The sequence below is a fragment of the Carcharodon carcharias genome, chromosome 3 (genome assembly GCF_017639515.1).
Source record: "Carcharodon carcharias isolate sCarCar2 chromosome 3, sCarCar2.pri, whole genome shotgun sequence".
Taxonomy (NCBI): domain Eukaryota; kingdom Metazoa; phylum Chordata; class Chondrichthyes; order Lamniformes; family Lamnidae; genus Carcharodon; species Carcharodon carcharias.
Genome location: NC_054469.1, coordinates 69,004,623 through 69,029,219, shown reverse-complemented (window position 1 = coordinate 69,029,219; position 24,597 = coordinate 69,004,623). Strand labels below are relative to the sequence as shown.

At 42.3% G+C, this 24,597-nt stretch overlaps 1 protein-coding gene across 1 annotated transcript in view; it reads left to right on the top strand.

Moving 5' to 3' along the window:
* itga8 (integrin, alpha 8) overlaps nucleotides 1-24,597 on the top strand; it is a 291,418-nt gene that overhangs the window by 231,441 nt on the left and 35,380 nt on the right. The window contains exons 26-27 of the mRNA XM_041183667.1: nucleotides 16,618-16,743; nucleotides 22,822-22,935. Of these exons, the coding sequence (XP_041039601.1) occupies nucleotides 16,618-16,743; nucleotides 22,822-22,935 (240 nt within the window). The remainder of the gene's footprint in view (nucleotides 1-16,617; nucleotides 16,744-22,821; nucleotides 22,936-24,597) is intronic.

Genomic DNA, 24,597 nt, shown 5'->3' with positions numbered 1-24,597 from the left:
CAGTATTCACTAAGATCATGGGTGATCTGATTTTAACCTCAACTCCTCATTCCCACCTAACCCTTTCACTGCCTTGCTTCTCAAGAATCTACCTACCTCTGCCTTAAAAATATTCAAAGACCCTGCTTACACAACCTTTTGAGGAATGGAGTTCCAAAGACTCACTACCCGCTGAGAGAAAAAAATTGTCCTCATCTCTGACTTAAACAGAGGACCCCTTATTTTTAAAGTGACCCCTAGTTCTAGAGTCACTCACAAGAAGAAACATCCTCTCCACATCCATCCTGTCTAAACCTCTCAGGAACTTATATGTTTCAGTCTTACTCTTCTAAACTCCAGCGAATACAAGCACAGCTTGTCCAACCTTTCCTTATAAGACAACCCTCCATTTCCAAGTATTAGTCCAGTAAACCTTCTCTGAGCTGCTTCCAATGCATTTACATCCTTCCTTGAATAAGGAGACTAATATTGTACACAGCACTCCAGATGTGGTCTCACCAATGCCCTCTATAGCTGAAGCATAACCTCTCTACTTTTGTATTCAATTCCCCTCACAATAAATGATAACATTCTATTAGCTTTCCTGATTGCTTGCTGTACCTGCCTACCAGCCTTTTGTAATTCATGCACTAGGACACCCATATCCCTCTGAATCTCATAGCTCTGCAATATCTCACCAATTAGATAATGTAGTTCTTTTTGATTCTACCTGCCAAGTGGGTAATTTCACATTTCCCCACATTATACTCAATTTGCCAGATCTTTGCCGAATCACTTAACCTATCTATATCCCTGTGTAGCCTCCTTCGGTCCTCTTCACAACTTATTTTCTGACCTACCTTTTTGTCATCAGCAAATGTAGCAACTATACCTTCAGTCCCTTCATCCAAGCCATTTATATAAGTTGTAAAAAGTTGAAGCCCCAGCATTGATCACTGTGGCCACTTGTTACATTTTGCCAACCAGAAAATGAGCAATTTATGCCTACTCTCTGTTTCCTGTTAGCTAGCCAATCTTCTATCCATACCAATATGTTACCTCCTACACCATGAGCTTTTATTTTCTGCAATAATCTTTGATGTGGCACCTTATCAAATGCCTGCTGGAAATCTAAGTACAGTACATCTACCAGTTCCCCTTTATCCATAGCATATGTTACTTCTTCAAAGAACTTCAATAAGTTGGTTAAACACGATTTCCCACTCACAATAACATGTTGTCTCAGCCTGATTGCTTTGAATGTTTAAAGTGCTCTGCTACAATGTTTTTATTAAAGCTACTAACATTTTTTCCTATGGTAGATGTTAAGCTAACTGGCCTGAAGTTTCCTGCTTTCTGTCTCCCTCTCTTTTTGAATAATGGGACTTCTAATTGGACCTCACTGAATCTAGGAAATTTTGGAATATTAAATCAATGCATCAACTATCTCACCAATCACTTCCTTTAAGACCCTAGGATGAAGTCCATCAGTACCCAGGGATTTGTCAGCTTGCAGTTGCAACTATGTGCTCAGTACCACTTCCCTAGCTATTGTAATTTTCTTGAGCTCTTCTCTCCCTTCCATTTCCTGATTTACAGCTATTTCTGGGATGTTACCCGTATCCTCTATAGTAAAGGCCAATGCAAAATACCTGTTCAATGCATTTGCCATCTCTTATTTTCCGTTATTAATTCCCCAGACTCGCTTTCTACAGGACTTTGTTAACTCCTCTTTTTTTAAATATCTATAGAAAATCTCACTACCTGTCTTTATATTTCTAGCTAGCTTTCGTACTCTAATTTTTCCCTCTTTATCAATCCTTCAATCATTCTTTGCTGTATTTTCTATTCTATTCAATCTTTTGATCTGCCACTAATCTTTGCACAAATATATACTTTCTCTTTAAGTTTTATACTATCTTTAACTTTTTTAGTTAACCACAGATTGTAGGTCCTCCCCTTGGAACTTTTCTTTCTCATTGAAATTGTCTGCCACTGCATCTCTATTGACTTCTTCCTTAACCTAATTTGCCAGTTCACTTTAGCTACCTCCGCTTTCATGGCCTGAAAATTGCCCTTATTTAAGTTTAAAATATTAGTCTTAGACCCACTCTTCTCTCCCTCGAACTGAATGTAAAATTCAATCATGTTATGATCGCTGTTACCTAGGGGCGCCTTCACTCTGAGGTCATCAATTAATCCTCATGTCTTATGGCGCAAAACCCTTTAGACCTTGCAGTTGCCAGGTTCAGCCTTTGTATGCCCTCCCACCCTCCCATTGGGACTGTTGTATAATCCAAAAGTTTCAATCTGACAGTGCCCTGACTGAGATGGCTATCAACTGGCAGCACTCAGTCAGATCCAAGCCCCTATGTGAAAGCCCTATTATGCCTGTGGCTTTCATGGGGATCTGGGTGTGGTGATTCCACTGTAAGGGATGGTGTGGGCATGGATTGGCTGGAATGAATGCAACGAATGGGCCTCACAAAGATTCCCTAGCTGGAAACTGAAAGGTTACCATTGTAGCCCAGTGTGCATTCATGTATCTGTCCAATGTTTCTGCAGAGATGAGCACGAATGCATATTGGATGGGCAGCTATTGTTGTGTTTATCCTGGCAATCAGGTAATTGAGGAGGAGGAGCAGAAGGGCCCGTTGCCATCAGGGTTGGCAAAGGGAAGAGCCACACTGAACCTTTTGCAAGTGGCTCGTTCCAGGGCTCCACTGGGGGCCTCTGTGGAATATCTCAAACATCTGCTCACAAGTGCATCTGAGAGGTTACTGATGCCACATTTAGCAAGGAACACAATTACATCCAGTTCTCCCTTGATGAATCCAGCCAGGCTGCTAGAGGAGTGGGATTTGCAGCGGATTCCCACAGGTGCAGAGTGTGATCGACTGCACGTGTGGCTTTAACCACTGCCTGGGAGCAGCCAGTACAATTCAGCAACTGGAAAGGGTTCCACTCCCTCAAATGTGCAGCTGCTCTGCAACCACCAGAAGCAGATTATGCACAGGTTTGCAAGATACCCTGGAAGCTCCCATGACTCCTACATCTTGATTGTATCTGTGGCTTTTATGCACACCTCTGATCTTGCATGTGCCACAGATCTTCGAGGGCCCTCAGCGCATCCAAAGACTTGGCTGAAAATGCTGCCCAAAATGGGGCCACAAAACCCTTCAGAGGAGAGATACAACGCTGCTCATTGATTGAGCAGTCCATTGGCATACTGAAGATGCGTTTTCAATGTCTGGACAGATCAGGTGGCGCTCACTAGTACTCCCCCCGCAGAAGGCCTCCTGTACTCTACACAACCTGGTACTCCAAAGGGAGGATGACCTGGCAGAATGAGAAATGGAGGAGTTGTATGTATCCTCCCATGAGAAGGACGTTGAGAGGGCTGAGTTCAATGAGGGCGAGGAAGCTGAGGCTGCAGAGGAAGAGGCCATAGCATGAGCCAGATGAGTCAGCCGTGCACGTGAGATGCTTATAGCCATCAGGTTGCAGGAGGATGATGATAGTTAACTCATATGAAGCTCTTTCACCATGCCCTCCATGCTGTGTCCACCTTAACACCCTCATTGCGATCCTCATCATCTCACTGCAGCACATTAATATCTGATTGAGTAGTTACACTCTCACGTAACAATGTCCTCATCTTTGGAAGGCAGGGCAGCCTCTGGCGCATGTGGCCTTTCCATCATGGGATAATAACTCCAACAGTGAGTTTTGTGAGCAGAGTAGACATGGTGCAGCCCCTTCAAGCATCTCAACAACATTCCACTGCCTACGGCAGCCTTCAAGAAGCAGGAGCAGCATTGCAATCCTCAGTGCACTCATGGCAGTGTGCCTGCAGTCTGGCAAGGCACCTCAAAGAGGAGAATCATCACTCAGTGGTTCTTGGCTTCATGTCTGAGGTTGATTCTGAATCTGCATTGCGGTATCTCTGCACAGGCAATCAGGCAAGCAAGACAAGCATTCATCATGCTGAGTCCACAGCACGAGATTAATCACCAGTTCGCAGTTACCTGTAACTCTCAGTCATGGATGAGATTTCAGCCCACCTTTCAGTGAACTGAAGGCTTCAGCAGCATTATAATCTGACCTCTGTCAAACACTCATGACCATTCCTTAGTTTGGAGTCTTCCACGTTCTGTACAGCCTAGCCTTCACCCCTGTGGGCCCAAAAATGTGGACACTGTATTTAGGCATTAAGTACTCGAATCTTTGATAACAAAAAGCACACATCAGATATATTGGAGCTTCGCTCTGATCCCATTTGAGGCCTCCGCATTTTCATTCCACCATTCTGACATGTCCACAGGGAGACTAGACACACCGATACCATTGCAACGAGCACATAACCATGTCGACTGACCATCTGACAACTGGCAGAGGTTTAATGTCAAGAGATGCTAGTTAGACCTTCTGGCCCAGCAGAGCATCATTCCATGTCCCAGTCCGGCACCTGTGGCCTTTACAAACCTCCGATCTCGCATAGTCCCAGCCCTCTAGCAGGAATCACAAGGCTCAACATGTGTCAGCGAGGTCTGTAGCTCCGCATCATGCAGGTGGAAAAGTGGGGAATACTATTGGGGTGATCTTTAGATGTATACATCGACAAGAGATAACACTGCAGGCCACCAGGAGTGCATGAGAGTTCCAAGTTTTGGTGGATATGTACACCACTCAAGGCTGACAAACATTATATGGAGGTCGACGAAAGATGCACTGACTGTGAATGACTACTATGCACATTGCCATTCAATCCTCTGAAGTCAACACTGACACTCTTCAGTGCAGAAGCAGCAGGATATTAAACCAGCCTGCAGCTTCCAAATTCATGAGGCAACAATATGAACCTCTGACGCAGGTCTCAGAGATGCATAGCCCAACCACCAAGTTCTTAGAGCCAGAGGCTTCACTCATATCGCCACTGCACAGAGAACGGTCAGGCACTGTAATGAGATGGTGAGACACGCCATAGACTGAGGCACATGATGGGCCATCTGTGAGGGAGGTGGGCGGTCATCTGTTACACTTGACTGACCACGTAGCATATCAGATAGAAAAGACATATACCAGATGAGAAGTTGACAGTAACAAATTCTATTTACTTATGTGTAAATTAAATGCAGATTGTGTCACCTTTGTGCTCTTATTATTTCTTAATTTTTCTTACCCTACCGCTACGTCTTGGTGCACCCCCGACATCCACAGCAGAGTTGGAGGCAGCCTGCTGACTGCTACACATTTTTGTCTGTGATGACCTTGGTGGATGTCCTCTGGAGGGCCAAGGCCTGGAGGGCCCTGGCCTGCTTTGGGTCTCCCGCTGTGGGTCGGATGCACCCTCCTCAGCCTGTGGAGCTGGAGCTGATGGGGTCACAGGCAGAGGGGATTGGGACTGGCTGGACCCTATCGGAGTCACCTGGGTGGAGGCCCAGCTGCTGGTTCTCTTCCCTTTGGGTGCACAAGGATTCCTGCCTGACTCCTTGAGGAGAAGGGGCACCTGGAGTGCAGTCAAGGTGCTCCGTTACCCTCTCACCTAGCCACTGATGGATCCCACCTATGCCTAAAGCATTAGAATGAAGGTCCTGGCACAGGTGCCATCTTATCAATGTTGACCTTGGTGCGCTGGCATGTCAGTGCAACAACATCAGTCTAAGTACAGATAGACTCCTCCATCCTCCGTTCTAATCTAGTGGTGGCCTCTGACAACCCTGCCTAATGTTCCCATGTCCGCTGGAGTTTAGGAGAGTAAGAGGCGACTTGACTGAAACATATAAGATCCTGAGGGGACTTGACAGGGTGGATGTGGACAGGACATTTCCTCTTGTGGGAGAATCTAGAACTAGGGTTCACTGTTTAAAAATAAGGGGTCGCCCATTTAAAACAGGGATGAGGCAAATTTTTTTCTCTCAGAGGATCTTGAATCTTTGGAACTCTCTTCCTGAAAAGGTGGAAGCAGTGTCTCTGAATATTTTTAAGGCAGAGGTGGATGGATTCTTGGCAAGAGATTGATAGGTTATCGGGGTTAGGCAGGATGCAGATTTGAGGTTACTGTCAGAACAGCCATGATCTTATTAAATGGCAGAGCAGGCTTAAGCGGCCAAATGGCCTACTTTTGCTCCTTGTTCATATGTCTGTCTTTGCAGCTGCAACATCTCTGTAAGGGCCGAGGCCAAAGACTCATCATCTGACCCAGACTTGGCAGAAGCCTGACCACCAGCAGTCCTCCGAGTGCCAATGACTTTGATTGTCACTGCCTCTGCCTGCTGTGTTGTCCTGACAAAATGGTGACTCCGAGCCTGCTCTAAAACATGGTCCCAGCAAGGTGTCTGTCTCTGCGCTGGTGGAGGATGTAGGTGAACACTGTGGCGGGTCTACATCTTGTCGATCCTCTGGATCCTCATCTGAGGTGGGCTGGGGGCTGGGGCTGATAGGCTGGCTACCATTGGGCCTCCTCCTCTTCCTGTTCCTGCCTGTTAAAGAAAAGAGATAATGAGTCATGAGCTGCATAGTGACCAACATTACAAAGCACTCAGCAGTTTCTGAGGAGCAGTTAATGGATCCTCACTAGCTTGGAAGACATCAATCTCACCCTCAGTGCAGGCACTGACCAGCTCTGGCATCTGCAGATGTTGTCAGTGACCTGAGCTCATGCATCCCACCTCCTGTCCGGGGTTTCTCCCTGTTGTTTTGGATGATCTTCTCCTGAATAAAAACATATGGACAGTCTGTGCGCAGGGCAGGTGCTACAGCAGATATAAGCATGTCTGTCTTCTGTGGGTGCCAAGTGGACCTCTGCAAGGGCTGAGAATGCGAGTTGTGCCGGATATGACAAGAGATGAGGATGTTACAGTGTGTGTGATATAATCAGTGGTGTTATCGCTTGTGCTGGTAGTGTGTGAGATCTTTGTGGACTGTAACCCTGTGAATGCCTGATCGGCTTGTGAGAGTGCAAGTTGAGAATGAGGAGAAGGTGGACTTACCCGGGCGGAGTGGATGAGATCGTTCATCCTTTCCCTACACTGGATGGCAGTTCTCCTCTGCGGTGTATTAGCTCTGACTGCACTGGCAACCTGCCCCCAAGCCTTGATGGTGAGTTTGGTGGACCTCTGGCTCCCATCACAGGGCAAAGATACCTCGTCCTCCACTGCTTGGAGGAGTGCTGCCAGTGCAGTGCCGCTAAACTTGGGAGCAGCGTGCTTGATTCTCTTAGGACCATTCTGCTGGTCAGCACAACAAGTCCTGGGCTGCACAGAGTGATGTGTGTGTGAGTGCAGTTTAAATATAGCACCTGGAAATAGCCGATGAGATAATAGCGAGGCAGATGAATCCTAGCCTACCTCACCATGAGATACGACATGCTTCACATTCATGTATATATAATGAGCTGAACAGCAGACAATCTAGCACTGAAACCCTCTATGACAGCCAGCGCATTCCACGCCACCTTTCCCGCCTGCTACCGCACTTAGTCTCTGGAGCAGAAAATCCCATCCATGGATACTGACGTCATGCTTTCAGGTGATGCCACTGAGGGGCTGCTTATAGATGAGAAATAGGAGGCAGCAAGGATAGATCCATAGAGCATTCCAGAGGTAACTGTACAGAGGAAGGAAGCTTTGCAGATGATTTTCTGACTATGATGAGATAGATATGAATGGAGGCAGATGAGCGTGGAGACATCTTGATGTCAGTCAAAAAGTGTTGGAAGACGAAGTTGTGATCAACTTGGTCAAAGGCTGCAGCCAGGTCGAGAAGAGAAAGGAGGGATGGTTTACCTTTCTCACAGTCACATAGGATGTCAGTTGTGACTTTGATAAGAGCTGTTTCTGTACTGTTGCAGGGTAGAAACTTGATTGGAAAGAATTAAACATGGAGTTCAGGGAAAGATGGGCATGACTCTGCGTTTAATATACAGGTTGTAAAATCCAAAATCCACCCCAATAAGTTTAGACAGTTAAATGTATGTATGGAATATAAATCTTCTTGTTTGCGATGCATAAGTGCAATGTTTTATGAAACATCCTGTATTGTGAATAATAAAGACAACACTTGCAGATAATAATGTCAAGGAAATTACAAAGATAAGTTCACGTGCAGTTAAAGGGCTGATAATACTATAGGGACATACTATAAAAATGAAATGAAACACTGGTTCAAACAACTGTAAATTACAACAAGCTAGATACAGTTGAGGAAATTTATTGAGGTCATTTGTCGAGAAAAGTCCCAGAGTAATTCCATTCACTACACCCTCTTCCCCCAGACCTTACCCCAGCCAACCCTCCCAACATGCTATCATAGCATCCAACGATAAAAGATTCCAAGATTTTTGCCAACAGTACTTAGAGGTTGATTCCATGAATTAGTTGCTCTATGTGTAAAGAACAACATCCTGATTTCAGTCCTAAGTTTGCCTTATACTGGTCTGAGCCCTCATTCTCTTGTCCTTCTTTCACATTAAATTGAAGCAGTATTTAGGATTTACCTTCTCAACTAACAATTTACGTGCCAAATCACTTCTCTTTTACCTTGTTTCATGGCTGAACTGCACCACGGTAGTTGCTGGAAGAGCACTAGGTTCATTGTTTTTATGTAAATAGGATTTTCTTTGCTTTTCTAAATCACTGTGATGCAGTTGAAGAAAGTCCAAGAAAATTCAGGACCCAACTTTCCCCAATGTTTCCAGATCTCTGACATGAGAAATTAGCCTTGTGGATGGTCGGTGACTTGCCTCCAGGGCTCTCTGGTGTTGTGCTGACAAAAACTAGACCCAGTACACAAACTGTGATCTGACTAGAGTATTATACAGTCTAAGAGTAGCTTGCCCTGACTTGCACTGTTTTACCTATACAATTCAGCACTCGATTTGATTTGTCGATTTCTGCTACATAGTGATTGGACTTGTTGAACATGGATCTACTACACCTCAAAACCTCTTTCAGCTTCTTCCAGATCTATTTCCTCACTCTTCACATAGTATTTGTGTTGCCCATTTTTGATTCTACATATGATACTTTTCATTGATCTGCATTAAACTTAGTCTACCATTATTCTTCAATTTATGTATTTTGCCTGGTTCATTTTGTGAATCCTCAGAGATGTCGCCTTAGATTGAATTGACCCTCCAGATCAAAATTTGAAATACTGAAGATAAAATACCTATTTGGTGTATCCGAAACTTATCCCTGCATACCCCCACCCCACCCCACTACACCCCACCCACTTCAAATAGCCTCTGTAGCAAATGCCCATTGCTTTCTGTCCTTCTGACAATTTCTTTTCTACTTGTAAGTTTTATCCTGATGCTATCCCAATTTAAATTTAAGTAACCTTTTCTTTAAATTTCTTGTAAATACTCACATTGAGCAAGGGCCCTCTGGGCTGCTTTCCATACCACTGGTTCAAAGCAGTATTGGCAGAAGGTTGGGAATAAGTTATTCATGTGTTTTCTTATTAAGTATAAAAATAGGATGTAGGGAACAAGTGACAGCATCATTCTCTCCACGCTTTTCCTATTCTTTGTTAAGAAACACTTGGCCTCTGTTTTCTGTTTCCCCACAGCAATATGTTAGATCATGAGCCTTACATTTTGGGCATCACTGGCTCAACCCACAGTTAGTCTATAACATTGTAAGTCAGTATTCTGATGTCCAGTACTGCTACAAACTATATTTACTTTCCTCGGTTGGTCTCTTAATTCCTCCTTCAGAATTCCTGGAATGCATATCCAGCCCCAACCAACACAGCAGGCAGTTAACACAGTGTAAAATCTTTGCTAATGTTACTTTTAAGTGAGAAAATGTGAACCAGTCTGGGAGCAGCAACTAGAAGGCAATGTCTATTTCCAATCACCCCAGGGGTATTCTCGTGCTGCAGACCTATTGGTCCATAGGTTCTAGAGGCAGACCTTGCTCCACCTTTCAACAGGCCATCAAGTGATTGCAAGGAAAATGAGCTGGGAGATAGAGAGAATGTTCCTGTCCAACTCATCTAAATGTGAACTTCCATGACATAAGAACATAAGAGACAGAAACAGGAGTAGGCCATTAGGCCCTTCACACCTGCTCCGCCATTCAATTGGATGATGGCTGATCTTTTACCTCAACTCCATCTTCCCACATCATCCCCATATCCCTTGGTTCCCTTAGTATCCAAAAATCGATCAGCCTTTCTTGAATATACTCAATAGCTGAATATTCACAGCTGTCTGGGGTAGAAAATTCCAAAAATCCACAAACCTTTTGAGTGACTCCTTAGTTGAAGAGTTCCCAATCAGGGGAAACATCCTCCCAGCATTTACCCTGTCAAGCCCTTAAAAATTTTACATGTTTCAATGAGATATTGGGTGATTGCTGCTTGTTCTGCAATGAAGCTGCAACATTGACAATCGAAAATTGCATCATGGCTGGATCCAAAATCTATTAATGGAGTTGGCACCGCTTTCACACTTGGAAGGATGGAATCCAAGCTCTGCGCAAATCCCTGTGCCAAGTTGGTGCTGGACTCCTCCATGCTTCTTAACCATGTTGCTGTCTGGCAACCCTGCCAATACTCCAAGCATTTCATTCTGCATCACTATCAGTGTTATTCTGTAGACTGCCCCATCCAAGTGCTCATCTGAGTCCTCTGCAGCTGACCCATATGCAACAGTGCCCTCTGCTGAGTTAGCACTTATGCTATCCATGCCCCCTACAGCCTACCCATGTTGTATGTCTCATCATATGCAGACCCTGCTTTTAATCTATCCTATAAGAAATGGGCAGTGTCAGTAACTGAGCTGGTGTCTGCCAGTGTGAAAACCAGTGATGGTGTTGTGTCTACATCATCGCTGTCCTCTTGCTGTTCCTCCACTGCCTGGCCAGATTGCACCTCTTGGTACCTGAAAGTAAAAATGCACAATGGTATGATTGTGATGCTGGGAGGTGAAGGGAGGCTGGGGGAGGGGGAAGATGCATATATCATCTGCAACTTATAAATCAGAAGAGAATGTGGGATGAGGGGGAAATGGAAGCAAGAGGGAGGACTAAGTTTGTCATCTTCAGTGGTTCCACATCCGTCCCTGACCTTGGCCTCAGCAATATGCACCCTAATAATGTCTCCTTCATGAGGGTTAGACCATGCTGGTGCATTTTTCCCCCTCCAGTTAGTGCCTGCCGTCTCCTGTTGTGTACCACCTTTTCCTGCAAAATAGAACACAGTGTGTCAGTGGGTGCCGTGCATTCCATTGGCTAATGGTGCTGTCATGGTCGACTAGCTGCCAGTGTATGCCAGCTGGGAGATAAGGGTGTGAAGCCTGTAGCAATGCTAAGTGAGTGAGGGTGTGATGAGGCTATGAATGTTAGATATGAGTCATGATTGATGGAGATTGCTGTTAGGTGAGATTGGGCAGTGTCTGAGGCTACTTGTGCAGTTGATGGAATGTGGCATTAGAAGATAACTCACTGACCTTGACCACTCGTGTGAGGTCATTGAACTTCCTACAACACTGCATCCAGGTTCTCTGGACTCAGCTCCTGCCATTGGTCTCCATGGCACGCTGCTCTTACTGCCTTTTCAGCCTCCTTTCTGGCCTCCTGCACATACAGGACATGTCCTACTTTCCACCTCCTTCACCATGACCTCCAGTGTAGCATCTGAGAACCATGGAGCTCACTCTCTCCCATGTTGTGCTCTTATTCAATGTTTCCCAGTTCAAAATCACTTCCTGCATGACTGCTTGCACCTGTGGCAGGCACAATGCACCTCCCCTTCAAGAGATGCAGGCTCGCTTTGAGCAGTGTATGCTAAAATTAAGTGGTGCAAGGAAGATACCATTTTGGGGCTCCTGCTGTTGTGTGCAGATAATGAACAGCATGGCTAGTACTGGCTGCATGTAGCAATCATTCTAATGAGCAGGCAACACTAAGTTGGCAATTAAACTGCCTGCCTGCTGCCTGAACAGGGGACTCAGTTAGTTGCACATTGCAATCCTTTCATCTGTTTTCACGGGCTGTCCAATTTAGCCCCTTTGCATTCAGTTCTCGGCATTGATGCTACCTGACCTGTTGAGTATTTCCAGTATTTTCTTGTTTTTATAATCTATATTCATCCATTTTTGTGTAGGTTTGCATGTATTTCCTTTGTTTTTTGAGCATTCTCAGTCCAAGACCGCAATGAAAATACAGTGTAACCTCTCCAGAACATTCAGTCATCACTGAAGAATCTGAAACATTTGCAATCAATTAAAATTACTTCTGCAACATCATTAGTAAATACAAGCAGCTTTTGGACATTTAGTCATTACATTCTGGAGCACGCTTAGTCAGAAAATATTTAACTGGTTAAATGCTGAAAGACCATTTTAGCATTCAGGATTTTAATCTTAAGTCTTTTCTATAATCACAAAAATGAACTGAAAACTTTGGGCACTGTGTTATAAAAAAGAGAATTGTCATAGATGTTTGTACCTTAAATATTGAATGATGAAACAACGTATCTCCTCTTGAACCAAACAAGGCCAACTGTATTAAGAAAACAAGGTTGGACCAAATAAATGAACAGAAGATATGCCCCTCTAACAAAAAAATGTCAGCTGTGTAGCAATCATCAAAGATCCCAGCAAAAACTCAGGAGTTACAAAACCATTCAAGATTCCACGGAAAATATACTAAAACTAGTGTCAGCTTAGATTAAAACTAGTTCTCAGACTAGGCTTTTCCAATTGCCAATGGGAAGAATAATCTAGAATTTAAGCCAGTGGAAACTTATATTACAGCTGCCAAAAACTGGGAAGATCCCTAACATTGTGGAGAATAAATGTGGCATGGTATGTCTCTTCCTCAAACTAGCAGGAGGGCCCTAGGCCAGTAAGCCTGAATATCTATGCCCTGCCACTAACATCATATTATATACTTGCTGTTGAGCCTTCACAGTAAACACAAAATTATAAAACCAATGTTGAGGACACACCACCAAGCCATCTTGGTGCTTAAGCTTCTCCCTCTCTACCTGGATCGTCAGCCAAATGTGGAACTCTTCAACATTTCTGATTGAGGGTTGAAGCAAGTAAGCCTGCCCAATTTAGACAGTTATGGAAATTTAAACAATATCACTCAACTAATATTAATAGCCAGAAATAACAGAGAAATAGATCTCTGATTAACCATCTCCTGAAGATTAAATAAAGTTATGCCATATGTTAACAGGGACCAAATAGTTGTTCATGAACCTGATGACCTCAACAATTGAAGCAGAGCATAAATGGTTAATATCTCTTCAGTGCCAGAAATGGCAAAGGAACAGTAACACTTTTACCCCGAACTTATTTGGTAAAATATAAATGGATATACCTCTCCCTTGCCCAACCAGCCAACTCTTAGCAGTAAGAGCAAGGCAGATAAGTGTCCGTGTGTAGAGGTTGGTCTTCAGAAATAATAAATAAACAATGAGAATTCAATTAGTTCAGAGCGAATACTACAAGCTGATGAAACAAACAATTCTACAATGCAGTGTTCACAGCCAAGAACTGTGATTGGCGAGTGACATTTCAGAATGAAGTGTCTTGCACCTTTTGTTTCCTTTGCAGACAGTCTTTTTTGTGTGAGCTGTAAATTCTGTAGTCTAAAGGGTTAATAGCCATGATGCTAATAACTAATGTACATCATCAGTGATGTCAGATCATGTGTCTCTAGAACTCAGAGAGAGAGAGAGATACTTCTGGAAGCAGCTTCATGCTTCCCTGTCCCTGTATATAGTTGTAAATAATTAATAAATGTTTGGAAGTTCCTTGATGCCTGGTTTCCAGTAATCTCTGTTAAACACACCCTCAGACCATTTCTGATAATACTTCAAATTCCATTGTCACTTGGCAGCTTTGAGTTCTTTCAGCCCAGTGGACTGGCTGGCAGGTCATGAAGGTGGGAATATGACAAGACTGGGGGCAGAATTTCCAGTCGGCGTCCGGGGCGGGCCCAACATGGTGACGCATAAAGTGACGCACGATGACATCGGGCGTGCATCCCAATGTCATTGCGCGCCATCGCAATATTTTGTGATATGTAAATGCCTATTGGGCCATTAAGAAATCAATCGAGCCACTTGAGAACATGGCCCATCCAACCTTAAGGCTGGCGGAAAGCCCAAGCGGCCTTTGTGTTTTTCAGGAAATCTCCCCCACGAGCGGGATGAGGTTTCCTGAAGATTTTATTAAATAAAAAAATAATTTTCATAAATATAAAAACATGACCCCACTCATGTGGCAGAGTCACATGAGGGGACATGTTTAAATAATTTTTAAAATTATTTCTTTCAGGATTTTAATATACATTCAATCTCCCTGGGGCAGCTCCGTGCGCATGCCGTTCTTTCATGCGCATGCGCAAAACAGCACTGGCCCCGACTCTCTCTCCTGCTCCTGCCCACACAGGTAGCACTGACCAGCCACGTGTTATGCCTTAATTGGCCTGCCCGTGTAAAATGGCAGTGCAGAGCTGACACGGGCGGTGATCATCTCCGCGCCCGCCCTCGCCTGCTCCCGCCCAGCCGTCCTACCATAGGAAAATCCTGGCCTGGGTCTATTTTCACTCTTTACAAGCTTTTTCTAAGCATGGCTGTGATCTACTGGTTTATCATAGTGTACAATACAGCACCTGGGTTTCAGCCATGCAATAAAATTTAATTTGCATCCTTAAGGAAACTCAGTAAGCACTTAAAGAACCCAGTATGTATGAGTTATTCTTTTATCCAATTATTTTTATTTATTTTCATTTTTATTCATTGTTTTATCCTCACCTTTTATCCTGGTTTCAATCTTTTTTCCCACCATCGTCCCCTCCCCCCAACCCACCCCCACTAGGGCCATCTGTTACTTGTTCATGTTGTTCTTTCCAGAGTGCTTACCCTTGTCCTGCTATTACAACATTCTGCTTTCTATCCTTAATGCCACCATCAGTACCTCCTTTAGCCAGTACCACTACCATTAACACCCCTTTGTTCTTTTGTTCATGACATCTCTGGCAATCTCTCCTTTGCCCCCACCTATCGCTGGCCTTCTATCTTGCTTCGCTTGCTCCACCTCCCTTAAAAACTATAAATTTCATTGCATTTTTACTTCTCTTTAGCTCTGATGAAGATGTTATGCTTACCCGGTCTGGCCTCCAGACCCACAGCAATATGGTTGACACTTACAATGCTCTCTGCACAAGGGCAGTTAGGGACGAGCAATAAATGCTGGCCTAGCCATTGATGCCTACATCCCATGAGTAAATTAAAAAAAGTGATTTGGGACCCTCTGAAGCCTCCAACTCTTTCTTGGAGGGTTCCAGATGCAGGGGAATTGCCCATCAGAAGTTGAAACTTCCCAGGCAATTCCTGCAGAGTTCTTGCGTTGGAACTTCTGAGACACAACCATCCAGAGATCGGAAGATCTTTTCAAATAATGGATATAAAGTGTTGATACTAAACTTCCCTTTCCATTATATTTCAAATGAGAACCAAGTGAGGGAATGATTAAATGTCATATGAACGTTGGATGTGACCCTAACAGAAAAGTAAATCAATGGGCCATAATTTGCTGTAGCAGAGCATCTAATAGTATCTGCTGTTAATTAGACTTGCCCCTGCACCCTTCTGCTCACAACATTTTTGCTGACAAAATTGCTGAAATTGGGAGCTGAAATTAGTGCAGTAGGGGAAACAAGGCAACTGGAACGTGAGTGAACAAGGCAAGCAACAGGTCACCTCCTTAACCAATGAGGTTTAAGAATTGCAAAATAACTAGTGGAAGGACTGAGAAAGAGGGTGAAGTAAATGGGGTTAATTCAATGTCAAATCACATACAGAAAGAGAAAGAAAAGTTTGGATTCAGAGAAAGAGCCAGAAAGGGAAAGTTAAGGAAAGCTTTGTTAAATTTGACATTTCCATAACTCCTCAAAAAATTCAAAATGTAAAGGAATGATAGCTGCACTTATAATAATTAATTTTCTGTTCCAGAGATGTTAATTAGCAGTTATTAATACTTGTCATGCTATTAAAATGGTACTTACGTTTGTAATGACAAGGCTAACATTCTGTGGCAAGTTTAATGGGCAAATCGTGAGGAAATAGAGCAATTTCCTAAAATAAATGGGGAGGCTAAAGAGATGTCATTTTTGCAAAGCTAACTGCAAAGGGCAGCAACTTGGGCAGCTAATTATGAATATTCACATTAAACCGTCTGTCCACCCCTCACTGTATCATTTATCCATAAATAATGTCAAGCACTGTTAGCTTTGATTTACTTTGTCAGCAAATTCTGACCTAATATGGAGATGTGAGGAAGCAATTTTTTAAATGAAACCTTCTCAAAAAGTCATAATCTTTTAGTGTTGCTTTTTTGACAGAAATGTAAAAGCGTTACATAGTATTATGCATTAACTTATTAAGGAGAGTAATGGATAGCATCAAGCTGGGCTGTTAGTTGCTGTGCTTTCATGCTGTTGGATGCGATTAACTTGTGTGACAGTTTCAATTGACTGATTCAATTTACAAGAAGAATATGCTGTTAAATCTAAAGACACTGCATATGAAAGAGGTCATGTTTCATGATTTCATGGTTTCAGTGGTCATCATTCAGACTATTCTCATGGTGTATAATTTTTCTGGTTGTAGACTGTTGACCCGTCAGCTGTTGGAGAGCATTTCAGCTTGCGGGACCCTTCCACAACCACACATCACATCATGAGACGAGAAGTGAGGTTACCACAGCCTCTAAAATATGATCATACAAAAATGCTGGTAAGCAAAGGACTATGCCGATGGTGAAAATTATTTATCTTTATTGATCCTTTTAGAACGCGAATTATTCTTGTAACTATTGTGCACTTCCAACTTAGTGCCAGTGTTGCAATTTCCCACCTGTCTAATAAAATTGCTTTCAATTTGTTTTGTGTACTATACTGTGTTCAAAAGATTACAGCCAAGTTTTTTTTTAATTTTGACAGAATTCTGGCACATCTTCAGTGTGTCACAATTTTTGTCTATCTCAAGTTGCACTTTTGTCCTTACCAGTTTTCCTGCTTCTGGGTTATTAGCATGATTATGGTGGGTCCCCCTAGACTCTGCCATGGATCTACATGGATGTTGCACAGATGGTGTCTACAGAGGATAACAATGGCAGGCTTCAGCAGTTTTGTCAGTAATCAATACATTGCCAGAATATACACTGAATAGCTTTTCAAAAGTAAGTATGAAAATCATTTGGACATCCTACTGGCATCTGATCCTCCTCACCTGATGTTTCTTCTATTCACCACCCTAGCAATCCGATATGCCCTGGTGCAAGGACAAGAAATTCTGTCCCTTCATTTGTTCTATTGACACTATTTTTAAAAAAATATTTTTAAAAAAACTATTTTTAAATAGCTCTTAAGATATATGCCTTAAGACAAATAATCTTTAGAACGCAGCACAGGACAGTAAGCAAAGTAAAATAAACTTTAGTGGATTGCGGACATCTGACAAAACATTGTTAGATCCATCTAACTGTTAACAAAATACTTAATTCACTGATAAACTGTTAAACTTCATAACTCCTTGTAAGTAATGTTTGGGTAATATTTATTCTCCACTTTTTTTTTAAGTCACTGTGAATATTTTCTTTTGAACAGCTAAATGTTTGACTTTTTTGGAACCCCTTCCCTAAGCTTCAAAGGTTTTTCAAACTAAGCTACTGAGGTATTCGCAGAAGAAAAGTCTCTGTTTGCCCAATATGGACAGAACATTCTTTCCCAGTAGGAGAACACCCCACTTAAATAAGTCTAGAAAGCTTTGGCACACATCAGCAGAGTAAAGACATAAGGACATAGAAATTAGTTTGCACCAGCCTGCCCATGGGAACTGGAGGCAAAGAACCATCAGTGTGACTGAATGCAATATTAAGCACACCTGATACTGGGCCTCAGACGCCATTTACATGAAAGTAACAAGTTGCAGATACCTGCTGGCTCCCTGACAGCTCACTGGAAAAGAGGATTTCAGCTTCAGGAGCAGGAGGAGCAGTCCTATACTTCCCAGTCCCACATTCAGTTTTTTTTTAATACCTGCCTTGTTGGTGATGATATTCAACAACCCTTTTAAGAACTGGTGGCTATGCCATATTAAGGTAATGTTTTCCTGAATGCAGTGACCCCAGTGCTAGGCTGGCCACATTTAGAGCATCGTTTCAGATGCGGGCACAGGAAGTATCTTTTTCAGCCTTTGCCAATATGAGGTAGCTCAGTTATGGCACACAGTTAGCACATCATCCTGTTAGCCATGTTGAATGAGTCGGCAGCTGTTTTGTGTCTATAAAACTGCCATAGCATCATTTAATTTTGAGACCAAGGAATAGTGCGTAAGAGAACTGTTGGGGTTTAAATAGCTAAAATTATGTGGGCTCCCAGCACGATGCACTGATAAGCTTCCTGCTACAAGCCTCGCATCTTTAATGGGCGAATCATTTTATCTTCATTAGGCTGTTGACTTGTACTATTATGTGGAGCTGATTGTAAAGAATCCTGACACTCAGTGACAAGCACATCTCTCCATATTCCATTAGTGAATCAGCATGGCTGGTCAATAGGACTCTAGAGCACTACTGACTCCAGCATCGAATTAGCAAGTCAGCCAGGCTGTCATCTTGGAGCCACCTTAACCCTAAAGAGATTGACAAATTTCTGCTTTCGTCATCTGCTAATTCTTACCACTATCTTTTTCAGGTTTTTAGCTCCACTTACATATTCTAAGTCAATGGAATGAAGGTATACATATTGAAGTTCACATACCTCCTTGCAAAAAATGAGAATAAAATTGACTGTGTACACCCCTCATAGATGAGAAGATTCCTTCAACAAGGAGTAACACAAAAACAAAGTGAAATCATTGACAGAAAAACAAATTATAGGCTATACAAATGAAATCCAAAATTGATTCTCTGTTCTTTGGTATTTTTTTACATCAGTCAGCTCCTATCCACAGGAAATGGACATGTTTGTCCCATTTGTTGATCTAACTGGAGTTTGCAGTCGACTATGTGCTATTCTGTTGTGTACTCACGTTAGTAAGTTGAAAATGAAAGAAGAAAGAGAAAACAGGAAATTCTGGAAAATACTGCAAATTCTGTGTCCCACTCAATTTTCTGAAGGCAGTTTGAATGAAACTAATAGCACGCTGCTGCCAAAATGTGCAGTCCTATTTAAACATTGAGAACATATGAACGTACAAAATAAGAGTGGAAGTAGGCCATTGGACCCCTCAAGCCTGCTCTATCATTCAATAAGATCATGGCTGATCTGTTTGTGTTTCGAATTCCACATTCCCATCTACCCCGTTAACCTTTGATTCCCTTTGCTAACAAGAATCTATCTACCTCTGCCTTAAAGATATTCAGTGACCCCATCTCCACCACCTTCTGAGGCAGAGAGTTCCAAAGTTGCACTACCCTCTGAGAGAAATAAAACTCCTCATCTCTGTCCTAAAAAGGCCACCCTTAATTTTAAAACAGTGCCCACTTGTCCTGGACTCACCTACAAGCGGAAATATCCTTTCCATGTCCACCCCCTTGTTCTGAACTCACCTACAAGCAGAAACATCCTTTCCAAGTCCATGTTGCTGGAGTCATTCAGGATCTTATGGGCAGGACTTTGCGCGTCAGCAAGCAGGGGCGGGGCCCACTCGCCGACGCATAAAATGATGCACAGTGACGTTGGGCGGAACTCCCGACATCACCGCACCCCATTTAACTTTTCAGGTAGGTGGGAGCGCAGCAAAATCAGCTGCCTGCCCACCGACCTGTCAATGGCCAATTGAGGCCATTAACAGAGTCAATTAAGCAATTAAAGGATCTGCCCGTCCAACCTTAAGGTTGGCGGAGAGGCCAGGAGCTCTGGCGCGAATTAGAAAAAGCATGAAACCTCATCCACAGGCGGAATGAGGTTTCATGTAGGTTTTTTAAAATTTTAATAAAGCTTTTGTAAAAATTATGGGCATGTCCCAAATCATGTGACAGTGTCACATGAGGGGATATGTGAGGGAAATTTTATTTTTCTACTTTTAGCTTTTTGACATTTAGAGTCAATCTCCCTGAGGCAGCACTTAGCCTCAGGGAGATGCATGCGCTCTCTTGTGCGCATGCATGAAAGAGTGCACTCTCGATTTTGGGACTTCTGTGCGGATGTCACACTGGGCGGGCCTTAATTGGCCCGCCCATGTAAAATGGCGCCTCTTTCCCAGTAGGGGATGCTGATTAGAAGTGCGCCTCTGCACACCCGCCCTTCAACTTCGCCCCCAACGTGGAGAAAATCCTGCCCTTTATACTTCAATCAAGTCACCTCTCACTCTTATAAACTTCAGTGGAAACAAGCCCAGTCTGCCCAACCTTTCCTCATAAGACAAACCGCTCATTCCAGGTATCAATCTGGTAAGTCTCCTCTGAACCGGCTCCAACACATTTGCATCCTTCCTTAAATGAGGAGACCAAAACTGCAGACAGTATTTGACATGTAGTCTCACCAATGCCCTGTATAACTGAAGCATAACATCCTTACTTTTGAGTTCAATTCCTCTCATAGTAAATGATAACATTCCATTAGCCTTCTTAATTAAAAATAGCCTCCTCCTCAAATCTGAAGTCTTCAATTGAGGCTCTGTGCTTGGACCTAAAATAAAACAGGCACACTGGAGTACTTTTAACTTATTTGTGTGTTTTTATGGTTGAAGGTACATTTCACTAATTGTGATGGTTTGGAGAATTGCTTGGGAACATTGAGCTATTAATGATAGCTCCGCTGCAAATCCACCTTTCCTGGTATGACCTTGCCTTATTTTTGTCTGACCTGGCCTTTTTGTAATTTGCTTGTAAGGCATTGTAAACGGTACAAAGTGTAATCAGCTTGATGGATTTTCAATGAATAATTTAGTTATTTCTGGAAATTAGCTTCCTTGATAACCTTTTAAGTGCCGAATATCCTTTGAACATTGCAGAATATACATAAGATATTTGTGATATAACTTCCTTAAAGTGATCTTTAAAATTTTAATATTGACCATAAAAAGGTGCTTAACATAATAGGCCTTTATAAAGCTGCACTCTAAGTAAATGAAGTGTAGTAATTATTCTATAGATTTTAAAAGATTAATAGTATGAGGACTGAGATTAATTTTCATTTGCTGGAGTTTCAAGAGGTATTGTGTATATTTTATATATATTTGATTCTTAATACCTTCAGAAATTTCCCTGAAAAATATAAGTTAATTCCATTGTAGCTACTGGCAAACTAAGTGGCAATGGCGTTCTGCTAGTAGGTCATAATTGTTTGTATATTTAGTCAATGGAATTTTAAAAATAACCTAATTTTCAGTTTAATAATTTAATTCAGAAGTAGGGTCAGTAAAGGCACCAAATTACTTTGAATCTTAATATGATACAACAATAAGAATGAACTGCAAACTTCATTTGAGAATGTAGTTGATTTTATAAATGTATTTATGAGGTATAGAGGGCTATTTTTCAAATGAGACATTAAACCGAGGCCCTGTCTACCCCCTCAGATGGGTGTAAAAGATCCCATAGCACTGTTTTGAAGAGGAGGGGAGTTATTCCCAATATACTGTCCAATACCTATTCCTCAAACAAAGTGATAAACACAGTTACCAGCTTTCGGCCTCTACCTCAGCCCCAGCACCACACTGCTGGCTGGTGCCAATACAGATCCAGAGAGGGTGAGGAGTAAGCACCGAGCCTGGAGTCCAAGGTTTGCTATCGGGTTCGGAGTCTGGGATCACTGCTAGCCCAGGGATCCTGAGATGGGTACCAACTGTTAGCAGGTGAGGCTCCGGGAAGGCCACAAGCCCAGCTCCAGTCACAGTTACAGTCAGGAGAGCACCCAGGGCAGCTGCAGGCAGCCAGCCCAAGCAGAAAGGGAACAGAAAGATCCTATCTGACCAGGAGAGGCCAGGAATTGATTGTTGTCCCATTAGGAAGCCTGGGTATCCATCTCTGCCCCTTCAGCAGACGCTAGGGATAAGTCACCTTTCACCAGGACATGTCAAAAGATCCTTCCCCACATGTTTTCTTATAAGAAAGTTACTTTTGTTTAGCGAATTCCATTTCGCGCACCGTTTTTCAGGAACACATTAGGCTAAATGAGGGATAGCTGTAATTTGAAAAAATGCCTTAATTTTAAGAAAATGGACCTATATTGTCAATGTTTATACTTTTGTTTAAAGATAATCATAGGATGTGGTGGGGTGAATACATAGGAATTGTATGAGGCATCAAGCTGGAACCTGCCCGCTGACTTCATTAGAGAACTTGCAGGTTGCTTGTCACAGTCTGCTGTCACTTATTGGCTTGCAACTGATGCTAGCATGTATGTAAAACCTTATCATCTTAAAAAATATTTTCCATTCGCTGCACATGAATGACTTTTAAAGTATTATTTCGTAAGCACTTGGATATAAAAGCTTTAGGAATCAGTCCTGCTAGACAGTCATTGAACTTGTCTCATTAATGTATAATCAATATCTGTGGTTGAAAAATATTCATCTTCAGCAATGTCATTACATGCACTCACGCAGCAGTTCACCACATCAAACAGCAGAATGGCGTACTGTAAAACAAGTTGGAGTGTGCGGGGGCAGTCACCACAAGAATGTTTACAGGCCTTTTTTTTGATAATGTAAATGAAAAACACATTTTACAAGCATCACATGAACGGCCCTCTTTTGAGGTTCATCTCAAATTTATGATTGCCCATGGGGAAAAGGAATCGAAGAACCATGTGAAGACTGCATCTTAGTAGAGTTTCTTATCATTGACCCTTTTATTTTTTACAGAATTGCAGCAACATTAATTGTACCAAAATAGTTTGCCATGTTGGTCAACTGGGAAGAGGGCAGAGTGTAGTGCTGAAAGTTCGGTCTCGACTCTGGGTTCAAACCTTCCTAAAGGTAATACACAAAGTAGTTACTTATGAACTGTATATACAATAATCTATAAAATAAAAACCTATTTTTGGACGAACTTTTTGAATGATCTGAGTTAGATTTATTAGAGTTTACACATAAGAACATCGGCTTATATCAGAACCAACAATGTATTTAGGAATGAAAACAGAAAATGCTGTAAAAACTCAGCAGCTCTGGCTGTATCTGTGGAGAGAGAAACAGAGTTAACATTTCGAGTCTGTACGACTCTTCTTCAGACCTAAAGAGAAGTAGAAATGTGATGGATTTTATACTGCTGAAGAGGGGTGGAGCAAGTGGAGCAAAATAGAAGGTCAGGGATTGTTGGGAGCTTGAGAGGTTTGACAAAGATGTCATGGACACAAAACACAGGGAATGGTAATGATATTGTTAAAGACTAAGGAAGGTGCTATTAGTGGCATTAAGGTCAGATAGCAGCAGAACAAGGAGCAGCATATTTAAAGGGTCCATTTTTTTTTTATTATTCGTTCATGGCATGTGGGCATCGCTGGCTAGGCCAGGATTTATTGCCCATTTCTAATAGCAATGTGGTTGACTCTTAAATGCCCTCTGAACATTGTTGTTTAGAGGGCATTTAAGAGTCAACCACATTGCTATGCATCTGGAGTCACATGTAGGCCAGACCAGGTAAGGACAGCAGATTTCCTTCCCTAAAGGATATTGGAAAAGTATATTTATGAAATATATGATAAACAACATAATTGCAAATTACAAAATGACTAGGGCAAATATTGACTGATTACACTATAAATCTTAATAATGGTTTGTTTTACCACTGTGTGTTTAGAAATTTGCATATTAATCAGTTTAATAAGTGTCCACAGTTTGCTTCATTCTGCACAAACTACTTATGAGATTTTTGCCATATCTATAAATTTGTCAACAATCGGGAGAACACTTATTGTGTACTACACTCTACCTTCATTTATAAAAGGCAGCTCTCTTGTTGCTAATGGATCTTCTGACTTATTGAGCTCATCTCTTCTGCTATATTGTGGAGCAATCACAAGGGCAAATATTACCTAAAAACACAAAGATGGTTGGTCTTGTGAATGCTACTTCATAAAAGTACAGTGTATTCCATGCTGTTCAAGGGGACACAGTTCGAATATCTTTTTGCCTAGATTCTTTATCAACTAAGACCAACAAACGTGTATTTTATTATGTAACTGCATTTGAATGGAATAAAGCTTTTAGCTAGCTGATGTGATGCAGGGTTGAATGGTCTTTGTGAAAAATTCTACAGTACTCCAAGCACAAAAATCATAAGATAATCACTCAAACTATTCATTAAAAAGTTTTAAGTTTGTGGTTAAAAATTAGGAGATTTTTCAGTTACCACAAGAATCTATGCCCAGCTTTGCAGTGACCATCTTCCTTTTCTTTTTACACCTGACTTCATTCAGACATTTGTAATCACAGTTCTTTAATCTGCAGCTACAATAAAAGAGGCAGCCCAGATCATTCTCTATCCTGCTTACTCCGTGGTAAAGCATCTAAACTCTGAATTGCTAACATGCAGTACAGAGCAATTGCAGCTAACAATCCATGACCTATCATTTAGTGGCATAATTAGCTCAAAAGTTTTCCCCCAGGATAGCTGTCAGGTATTTTTATACTAGGGTT